The 11117-nt window shown below is 42.9% G+C and overlaps 1 protein-coding gene across 1 annotated transcript; it reads right to left on the bottom strand.

Moving 5' to 3' along the window:
- Positions 1-3635: 3635 nt before the first annotated feature.
- Positions 3636-5600, bottom strand: LOC137675662 (endogenous retrovirus group K member 7 Gag polyprotein-like). Its single transcript, XM_068421839.1, has 2 exons — positions 4635-5600; positions 3636-4373 (listed from the first exon to the last, which is right to left on the bottom strand). The coding sequence occupies exons 1-2, from the start codon at positions 5598-5600 to the stop codon at positions 3636-3638; spliced, it is 1704 nt and encodes a 567-aa protein (XP_068277940.1).
- Between the last annotated feature and the right edge of the window lie 5517 nt (positions 5601-11117).

Genomic DNA, 11117 nt, shown 5'->3' with positions numbered 1-11117 from the left:
CCTAGGATGTCAAGTTCCTGGGGTTCTAAGGGACTGACAGGCAAGTTATCATCCCAGGAATCCCAGTGTTGTCCACAATTCGTTGCATTTCAACAGAGTATCTGTTTCAGCTGACCCAACCCTGCCACTATCTCCTTGCTTTCAGATCCATTTAAGGGGACCCCCACTAGACATGTATGAAAGGGTTGTTCAGGCTGAGCTAAGGAGGCACAAAACTGCGTCTGGTTCAGGCTCCGCATCAGTCACCCAAACGTTGTGACTCCCCTTCCACGGTGTTGGCAGAAGGACTATCGGCTGGTGTCCTCTTGTCGGCTCCAGGATCCAAAGCAGGCTTAACACAGCTGGTGGGAAACCACTGTGGCCCTGCATCTATAAAAACACAAGCCTATCCACGTCCCTGGATAATTAAATCCCACGGGCCTGTCCATTTTCCTTCCCCTTATTGTTACTACCCTTGTCTTGGTCAGGTATGTTGTTATGACAGCCACGTCTTTACCCACTTCGCTGGTACCCATTTGGCCCCGTTATCTGCAATGACACATGCATATCCCCTACCCCATGTTATTAATTTCATCGGACTTTCCCACACACCGGTCACCCCATTTTTTACCATTACTTTGCCTTGTTCTTGTTCTTTCTGAAAATCCTCCATACCCCCTTTTAATCCTACACCATGTTTTATCGCCGAAGGTACGGAACAATCCTGTGGTAATCGTAAAAAGTTCAATACATAAAGCGCTTTGCTCAACCTGTCTGGAGGGGATAGGCCTGGTTCTCCCCCTTTTTCTTTTTGTAAGAGGCATTTCAAAGTTTGATTCATTCGCTCGACAATAGCTTGCCACACTTGGTAAGTGTGGTATGCCCATTACGTGTGTAATTCCCCAAAGTTGGAAAAAGTCCTGTGTGGCGTGAGCCACGTATCCTGGACCGTTGTCTGTTTTAACTGTCCTTGGAATGCTCAGGGCTGCAATGGCTGAGCGCATGTGTCGCTGAACGTGTTTGCTAGATTCACCAGTTTGTGTCGTAGCCTAGGTAGCAAGAGAAAAGCAGTCAACACTTACGTGGACATACTGTAATTGCCCGAATTCAGGAATGTGTGTGACATCCATTTGCCATACCTCCAGAGGGCCAGTACTGCGGGGGTTGACACCAGATGCTAATCCTCCCCCAAAATGTTGACGGTCAGGACAAGACTGAACTATCCCACGTGCATCTATATCGCGTAGCCCAAACTGACGCCGCAATATCTTTGCAGACTGATGGAAGAAGGCATGGGACCGTTGCGCTTGCGCAAAGCGATCAACTGACGGTGCAGCCCATGCAGGCGCGACGAGTTTGTCTGCTCTGTTGTTCCCTTCTGCCAAACCTTCAAGCATTCCTGTGTGACTGTGGATATGTGTGATGAAATACGGATGTCGTTGCTCTACTAGCAAAAGCCATAGTTCGTAAAAAAGTTGATATAAGTGTTCGTTAGCTATTTCTCTAAGCAATGCATGCTCCATCCGCTGGACAATTCCAATGACATATAAGGAGTCACAAACAACATTTACAGGAGCTGTCTTCCATCGCCGGAAGACTTCTACCACTGTTCTCAATTCCAATTGTTGTGTAGACCCATGAGTATCGGCTAGAATGACATCTCTCCATTGCCCATTGTCCAACCATGTTAATGCTGCCTTTTGAGCTTTCCCCCCGGCATCTGTAAAGACGGTAACACCACTAACAGGGCGTTCTGATCGTCTTGGCACTTCCTCCCACTGTCCCATTTGCACGGCAGAAAAATATTTATGAGGAGGCAAATGAACTCTCAGTTCACCTTTGTAATCTAACAATGCGACCTGTAGCTGTACTGAATTTTGCAATGCCCATTGTAGATATTCCGCAACTAGTGGTACAACTAAGAAAGCGGGTTCAACACCTGCCATCTCTACAGTCCAATGTCTCCCTTTCATTACAAGTTGGGCTATGGCTTCTGTTCTTGTAGTAATGGTACGCTTTTGTTGCATTGGCAAGAATATCCATTCCAGCACACGTAGAGGATCTTTTCCGGACACCCACTGCATAATCAATGCCATGGGATGTTGATCGTGGTTAATAATCAATAATCCAATACTATAATCTGGATCCCAGCGGTGCATGTACGCTACAGCTATCTTGGCGCTAATGCGTTTCAGTGTTTGCTCAGCTTCCTGTGTTAATGTGCGAGGGGCATCTACGCCGCCTCCTCCTTTTAGCAATTGCATTAAAGGTGCCAATTCAGCATTGGTGAGACCACATACTGTTCATATCCAATTGAGGTCCCCTAACAGTTTTTGCACGTCATTCAAAGTATTGATATTCACACGGATTTCTAACTTTTGGGGCCTAACAGTTGCTTTTGTAATTTCCCACCCAAGATATTTCCAACCTTCTTCCTTTTGTATTTTTTCCGGGACTATTTGTAACCCTCCTTTTCCCAATTCAATCTCTAACCTACTTATCAGCTGCTTCTCATTTAGATGTTTCCCCGCTATTAGGATGTCATCCATATAATGGTAGATGATCAAATTAGGGTAATTCCTTCGTACAGGAGCAAGTGCCCAGGCCACATACATTTGACACATTGTTGGTGAATTTTTCATTCCTTGTGGCAACACAACCCAATGATATCGTTTCATAGATGCAGCTTTGTTTACCGACTGTACCGAAAAGCCAAATTTTTGATAATCATCGGGGTGTAACGGGATAGTAAAAAAACCAATCCTTCAAATCAATGACTAAAATGTCCCAATCCTTAGGAATCATATTAGGGGATGGGAGCCCCGGTTGTAGTGCCCCCATATCATCCATGACCTCATTGATTTTCCGAAGGTCATGTAACAAACATCACTTTCCACTTTTTTTTTGGGTATAGTGAATATTGGGTGTTCCATGGACTTGTTGTGGGTTCAACATGACCTTTTTCCAGTTTTAAGATTGGTCGCCCCCCATCAATGGCCGCCACTAAAAACCCTCACTGTTAGTTACCAAACGTGCCCCTAATTGACTTAATGCATCCCTCCCCAGTAAACAAATGGGGACAGGCATCACATATGGTCTTACTGCACACATGCTCCCATCCTTCAATTTGCAACAAATCACATTTTTACTGATTTTAGTAGTCTGTATCCCCCCGACCCCCATAATGGGTGTTGGTGGGATCTCCAATGGCCACGAATGCGGCCATGCTTCTTGGCTAACTATGGTAACGTCTGCTCCAGTATCAATCAATATAGTGACCACGCAAATTTTCCCACCTGGTTCTTTTAGTGTTACCCGTTCCGTTGGCTTCGCCTTACTGATATCCATTGCCAGATAAATTTCAGCTTGGCCTGTTGATCCAAATGCCCCATTTCCTCTTATTCGATTTTCAGTTGTAGGCACGGCTGATTTAAAAGGAATAAGTTGCCCAATCTTGGCTCCTTCAGGTATGTGGATTGGAAGTAAAGGTGTCCACACCATTATGGATATGATACCTGTAAAATCAGCATCAATTACACCGGGTAGCACGAAAAGACCCCTCTGAGTTGTAGATGACTGCCCAAGAAGCAGGGCGCTCAAGATATGGCCCAGCAGGCCTTTCAAGTTGGTGGGAATACACTCTATTTGCGAGTCCACTAATGTTGTTTATACTGTTGTGGCCACGTCCACTCCGGCACTTCCTGTTGTGGCGGTGGTGACGCCATCCAGGCAGCATGGACTGAAGACCCGTTTTGTGTCATCGCGCTGGGTCTCTTCGCGCTCGCATCCCCGTTTCCCAGAGGAATTCCATCCTTGTTAAACTTAGATCGGCATTCGTTTGCACGGTGGCCATATTTCTGACAACGATTACAAGTCCCTGCAAAGCTACCTCCACTCCCCCCGTTTCCCGAGTTACGTCCTCCCTTTTGCTTTGCCAAGCGACACTGAGCTTTGATATGTCCTGGCTTCCCACAATTATAACACTTCGGACCTCGATCACCTTTCCCTTGGCGTGTTAACAGTTTGACGGCGGCTGCAAAAGCAGACGCCATGTATCCTGCAGTTTCTTCAGCCGTTCCGACTCGAGCACAAGCATCCATCATCTTCACAATGCTAGAATTTTTCGTCAGTCCCTGCAAAATACACTTACAAGTGGGATTAGCATTGTCTACCGCTAATGTCATTAATAAAGCCTCCCGAGCAACATCAGTTAGTAATGCCTTTTCTAATGTGAGACGCAATCTTTCAAAAAACTGCATATAAGACTCGTTCGGTTCTTGTTTTACTTTGGTGTATGAGGGCATTACTTTTCCATCTTCAGGGAGGGTCCTAAGTGCCTCCCTCGCCAAAGTTGCCGACTGCTGCAAGATTTCCACATTCAGGCGAGCCTGAAGCTGTGTGTCAGCAAAATCACCCTCCCCAACGAGTTTATCATAAGTCCCCAAATGCAAGGGGTCACCTTCCCCCTGTTCTAAATTTTTTAATGCGGCAAGTTGTGCCGCGTCATGCCATCAGGATCGCCACAATATTTCTTGCATAGGCGTTAATGTCATGGTCATAAGTTGTCTGCAATCAAATGGGGTTAAAAGCGTAGACATAAAAATGTTATTGATAAACGCTTGTGCATACGGTGAATGTAAACCATTTTGTTGTACCGTCTTGCGGGCTTCTTTAATGATCTCCCATTGAAAGCTGACCCATTGATTTGTTTTTTTCGGACCCCCTAAAATCACTGGGAAGGCCGTCGGAAGAATCTCGCCTTCCACTAATGCATTCTGAATAACTCCCCTCCATCGTAACCACGGGTCCCCGTCATAATTTACATGTTCACCGCCCGCGCCCCCCCCATCCAGCCTCCGCCCCTCAATGTTGTTTTGTAAGCGGTTTAAAGCATCGACTTCTTCTTGTCGTTGCCTTTCCAGCAAGATTTTCTCCCTTTCCAGTTCCTCCAATTTCTTTAAAAGTTTTTCCGCCCACCCTGGGTCACGGTGTCTCTCCGATAGTTCTACAGGAGCGGCGGGAGAAGGAGGCGTTGATGGTGGCAAAGGAGGGTACACGTATGATGACTGTCTTGGTGGCTTAGGCGAGGGCGGAGGTTCGGGCCGAGGTTCGGGCCAAGGCTCGTCAACCTCCATTTCTACTTTCTCTGCCTCCTCAGCCTTTCCTGGCTCGGTTGCCTTTTCTGCCTCCATTTCCTCCTCCTCCTCCTCCGCCGAAGGTGCCGACGGAGCAGAAAGGGATGGAGCAGGCAACTGCCCAAAGACTCGGATACCCGCTGGGAACGCCTCCAGTGTTGAAGGGCCCAGAGCTGCAAATGCCCCTACCGCTGCTGAATGTTCTGCTTTCATATTTTGTAGAGCCGTAAGAACAACTCTCCATGCAGTAGCTAGTCCTTTAGTGTCCTTTTCCCCATTACTCACTGCCTCCCATAAAACCTTCCCAATCGCTTCCCATGTGTCCACCTTAAAGGCGCTCTGTGGTTCAAGGGGGAAACCATGTTCTCGACACCATATCAATAGTCTCCGGAGCGAATGCTCATCGTATTTTACCCCTCTCTTTGAGAGGATATGTAGGAGAAGCCTTACTATCGCACTTTCTTCTTTAGAGATATTTTGGCCCATCTCCGTTCCCCCGGCTGCTCACCTCACTGGGTGTTCCATTGCAACATACGTTCCTTAGCCTCCGGGTTGTTCTCCGTCCCGCCCCGGTCTCAGTCCCGCTGAGCCGTTCTCCAGCCGGTGTATCTCCTTCTGGGCTGTTCCCCAAACTTGCCGTCAATTTACCGCTAAATCAGTATCACGTCGGGGTCACCATCTGAGGAGAAAAAACTGGACTCCACATGATCCAATGTGAATCAAGCAGAAGCCCCTTTATTGTGCGATGCTGTCCCTTTTATACAATTTTCCTTTCCCTACACGCGATCACGCATATTCCTATTGGCTAAAGTCCTTTTGCACGTGGCAAGCACGCGAATCAGCTCTTTAATGATTGGTCCTTCTAGTTCCTGGTGTTCCACCTACTCATCCGGCTTCTCTTGGCTTGCTTCCTCAATTCTTAGTTGTTCAACTGCTGTTCTTCCTTATTTTCTCTCCTCAAGGTGACCTTTCTTGCAAGGCTATGTGCTTAAGCTTCATGTCTTCTATGGCTGACTTACCAAGTGTCCATTTTCCTCCAAATATGATCCCACAGATATCCAATGTTATAGTCTCCCATAATGATGTAAATTTGCAATACTCTCAAATAACATTACCAAGATCTTTGTTTATATCCAAATCTAATCTAAAAGATTCACAGAGATTTCCAACATTAATCCAAATAAACTTGCACTGTCATTCTTCATGAGACTGATCTTTTCACTTGATTAGATTTTTTAAAAATTTATATTAGTTCTTATTAACAATGTCTGTCATCACTAGTGTACAGTTTGGCACCCTCATCCTTATGTTCGTCTGTTCCTCTAAATCCTACACCTATGCTTCAGTTATAGTTGCTGTTACTTCTGCCATCTTTGGTTTCATATCCTGGACTAGCAGCTCTTAATCCATTTTTCTCCCAGGTTCCTCGTGTTCACACAATAAAGGTTTCAGGTTTTTTTTTATGAATCATGCATAAAATTTCCTGAGAGCAAGTACTCTTTTCTCAGTATCTAACTAAACGTATCCCACACACATTTGTTGTACACAGACTTGGCTTCTAGTTTCATTTTAACAAAAAATAGATCTTTGTCCCTTTCTCCAAATACCAGCAGGGCATATGCTTATATTTTTTGCTCAGCAAGCATTATTTCATTCTAAGAGTATAGTCAGACCTATGACTGAATGATTGCAGTAGGAATAAAATTCAAGTGTTACTCAACTTTTTTATTAAAATAAGACAGGATTACTCCTTTTAGTGCTAATTAAAATTAAAGCTGGATTGAGAAACAGACAAGTGTTTGTCCCAAGTCACAAAAAATCTCCGAAATTCTTCTCTCTGAAATGGAAATTCCTCCTCCCCCCCAAAGTACTGGTTTGTATTTGCTGACTTAGTGCCCTACAGCAGAATCAGGAAGCCTGGAAATCTCAGCTCAGTGGCAGCAGGCAAGACCGCTTCAGGAAGCTCTGCCATAAAGGGACTGAACGTGGGTCCTTGAGCACCTTGCTCTGAGGCTGGCAGCCTCCAAGGCTCTCCAGACTCATAGTGCTGGAAGCCTTTGTTTCCTGGCACCTTCCACATCCTCCCCAAAACAATTTGCAAAGTCAGAATTGACAGTTTTCATCTTGAGAACTGTGATTTTTTTAAAATGAAAATATAATTTTCTGCTTGAAAAAAAAAATACTTCTGAAAGAAAATTCCAAACCAGCCCTAATAAAAATGCATTTCAGAAATGTCCCTTCTCTATTGGAAGTCTTAAACCTATGTTATGTTTGGAAGCAGTTCAAACCCATCACTTTGAACCACAGCTTGGGAAACAAGGGCTATTTAACTTGTAGCAGTTAAAGGTTTTCATTCTGATAAGGCCTGAAAGCATTTCCCCTTCCTAGAATGTTTCTCTCTGAGCCATTAACTTCCAGAGGCAACTGCCTGCAGCTGGTGAAAATTTGGGTTGCTCAGCTCATCTACCCCAAATATCACAGTACAATTAGACTTTATTTACTGTAATGATTTCCAAGCAGCAACATCTGAAATATACTTCTAGATCCATGGGAAAAGGAACAGACCTGAATGTTCAACATGGGTCTCAGCACAGGAAAGGGTTAATTATGATTCTGTTGGTGGAATAACATATATGGAAGTCTGGTTCCAAACCGTGGTACTGTGCTCAAAAGCAGTAGTGCTACGTCCTGACTCAGCATTATCTAGTTGTGCAAGAAATTATTAGACAATTAACAAAGTGATTGTGAAATCCTGACCACTGGAAATATCTATCTGAAAGGTTTAAAGGCCATATAAATTGTTTAATAGCTACAATTTCATAATTAAAATAATATCAATAATTAAAATATTCATTGTAATAAATACAATTAAAATTGTTTAAAATATTGCCATGATATTTACCTAGATACTAAGTTACTCTTCATTCCTCAGTTGCCAAACAATAGTGTGGTGAAAAACAATTCACAAAATATTTTCAATAATTTCAAAAAACTTTTTTGGTTAGAAAAGGTGGAAAACCACTTCTGCTCTTAATTACCAGGAACATAATTAATTCATATTTTAACGTATGTATGGTTTTAACATATATTATTTTAATATATTAAATAACACATTTTAACATATGTGTTTTTAGTGACACTGAATAACTGTAACAAAGAATAAAAAATGAGGTTCTACCTAGTATAAACTTTTCCACAAAAGATCATATTATAAATAGGAATTCCTAGTGGTGTTGGAAGGACATCCTTTAAATACCTACCTCTGAAATAGCACACATTTGTTCACCTTCTAAATAAATCTTTACCAAATGAATAATTTTATAGTATATATAATGTTCATAATGATAATTTTAACATTTATTATATGCTGTTGTAAAATGTATATTGAAATTATATTTTATAACATAAATCAATAAGATATTTATAAACATATCTGTATTTAATAATGTATATATTCTAAAATAATGTTATGGAACAGGGACATTAAAATATACTGATTTTCCAAAATACTGTTAATATACAATTCTTTTAGGCACATACAGAAAAGAAACAATTAAAATATATCAGACAACAGACCAGATGCAAAAGATTTGCCTACACCATTACATATTCATTTACTATTCCTCAAATTCCTCAAAACCTTCTCATGGATAACATAATATCTGTAGAGCTTGCCATTCCTAGCAGTCAGCAAAGAAGAACAGCCTTCTTATGAAAACCACCATACTGCCACTTGAATTTGGCTTTGAGACCGGGCAGATAGCTTCAGCAACTGCACTGATCACACCAAAACACATGGATCGCAGGTTTGGCAAGACAGATGAGAAAAGAAGGGCTGCAATTGCTCACCTGATGCTTAGTCATGGAAGAAATACATAGAGTGACTCCTCTTCAGCAGGGTGACCACTGAAGTTGATGACTAGCAATGATCTGTAGCTCAGAAAGTAAGCTGAGGAGATGGCATTGATGTCCCTCTCCCCACTTCCTGAGGGGGGCGGAGCACACCAAAGCCTTCTCTGAGGAACAGCTTATGCTGCAAGTACAGCTCATCCACCATGGACTGCGTTCATCCCCTGAGGAGATGTAGCTCATAAATTACAGGAAAGAACCTTTCTAGAAACGAATGTGTGTTCCTGCAACCACATTTTAAATTAATTTGTTAAAATCTACTCTGAAAAAGCTAAATGATACCCTTCCTATTTGTTGCTGGTCCTGCTTCTGCTCTTTAGGGACTCCTGAGCTAACTTCATATTACTCATCTACCAAGGCCAGCCAACACAGCAATACATCTTTGTCATTTAAGCCAAACATAATGTGAGAATATGGACTGAAAACTCCAACTTTATTAAAGGGTTGGACAAATGAGTGATTATTTTGCTGACAGCCATTCTGGGTCACCAGCCAGGAATGATGAACCCTGTGGTGAATCTGATATTGGCTTGGGCAGTTTTATTTGCCTTCACAGTCATAACAGGTTAGGAGAAGTGTATTAAGCAGGAGTTAAAAAGGATTAATCTGTTCCTTGACAGGCATTTCTACGTGTTTAGTTAGATTCAGATTCAGGGCTTTGGCATAAATGAATGAAAAAGTGAGCGCAGAAAAATTCAGGTTAATGACCAAGTTCTCTGGGCAACCTGTTCCAGTGGCTCACCACCCTCACATTAAAGAATTTCTTCCTAATATCTAATCTAAATCTACCCTCTTTCAGTTTAAAACCATTACCCCTTGTCCTATCACTACATGCCCTTTTAAAAAGCCCCTCTCCCGCTTTCCTGTAGGCCCCCTTCAAGTACTGGAAGGCTGCTATAAGGTCTCCCTGGAGCCTTCTCTTCTCCAGGCTGAACAACCCCAACTCTCTCAGCCTGTCTTCATAGGAGAGGTGCTCCACCCTCTGATCATCTCTGTGGCCCTTGTCTCTAAATTGGAGAGACGTGGACTTGACGGATGGACCACTCAGTGCAACTGTCATTTCCAGAACCAATTAAAGCTCCAAGTTGTCCTGGTCTGGACTAAAACAGAACCAATTTTCATTTCAGCGATTGTTACTTTCAGCTAAGCTTCTTCTAAGTAACTGCACTTTCTGAAACTAACTGCATGTTTTGCAGACAGTGTCTGCTTCTAGGACTGATAATGCTCAAAGTTTATAGTTATTACTGAGGTACCGGTAGGAATGGCATGCAGAAAGGTTCTTGCTGTACTTAGAGAAACCAAGGTCACTGCTAAATTCCTTACTGATTACAAGTGAAGAGCTGCAGAAGGGTCGCACCTCCAGGGAGGAGCGGACAGGACAGGTGACCCAAAATTGACCAACAAGGTATTCCATCCCATACATGTCATTCTCAGTATAAAGCAGGGGGATCACAAGGGTCTCGCTCTCTTCTTCTATGGCTGGCGTCCGAAGAGGACTCTGTCCGTTTTTCTCCTGCCCTCAATCCCAATCCGTGTGTTCATGAATCCAGTTCCCATCCATCACTAAGATCAGTCTGGGCCTTCCCGGAGCCTGCCCTGCAGTGCCCGTGGTGACATGATCGTCATTGGAGGAGCTTGATCTTGGTTTTGTATATATTTAATTATTTACATTATTATTATTATATTCTTTTATATTATAGTTTATTAAAACTGTTTTAACTTTCCAACCCATAAGTCTCCCTCTGTTTTCTCTTTTCCTTCTCCTTCTGCAGGGGGGGGAAGAGGGTTAATAGAGCGTCTGCCACCAGTTTAATAGCCAGGCCAGCTTTAAACCGTGACATAAGTAAACTTTAGGGTTAATATTTCATAGCTTTGTACAATCTCTGATGTTCATAGCTTCCTCAAACAAATTCTTTTTAGAAACTTAAGTGGTCAGAACTTTAATTCAAGAATTTCAGAGGCAGAAACATTAACATCTCCAAACTCCCAGTCTACCAGGCAACTGGAACTGCCTAGTGCTATTCAGTTCTGGATCAGTAGGAGTAAAGCCTTTGTTTTTACATGTGGGCCATGTATATATGAAAATGTCCTTGA

The sequence above is a fragment of the Nyctibius grandis genome, chromosome W (assembly GCF_013368605.1).
Source record: "Nyctibius grandis isolate bNycGra1 chromosome W, bNycGra1.pri, whole genome shotgun sequence".
In the NCBI taxonomy this organism is placed as follows: Eukaryota; Metazoa; Chordata; class Aves; order Nyctibiiformes; family Nyctibiidae; genus Nyctibius; species Nyctibius grandis.
The sequence above is the reverse complement of the archived record's forward strand: the minus strand, read 5'-3'. Positions and strand labels throughout refer to the sequence as shown.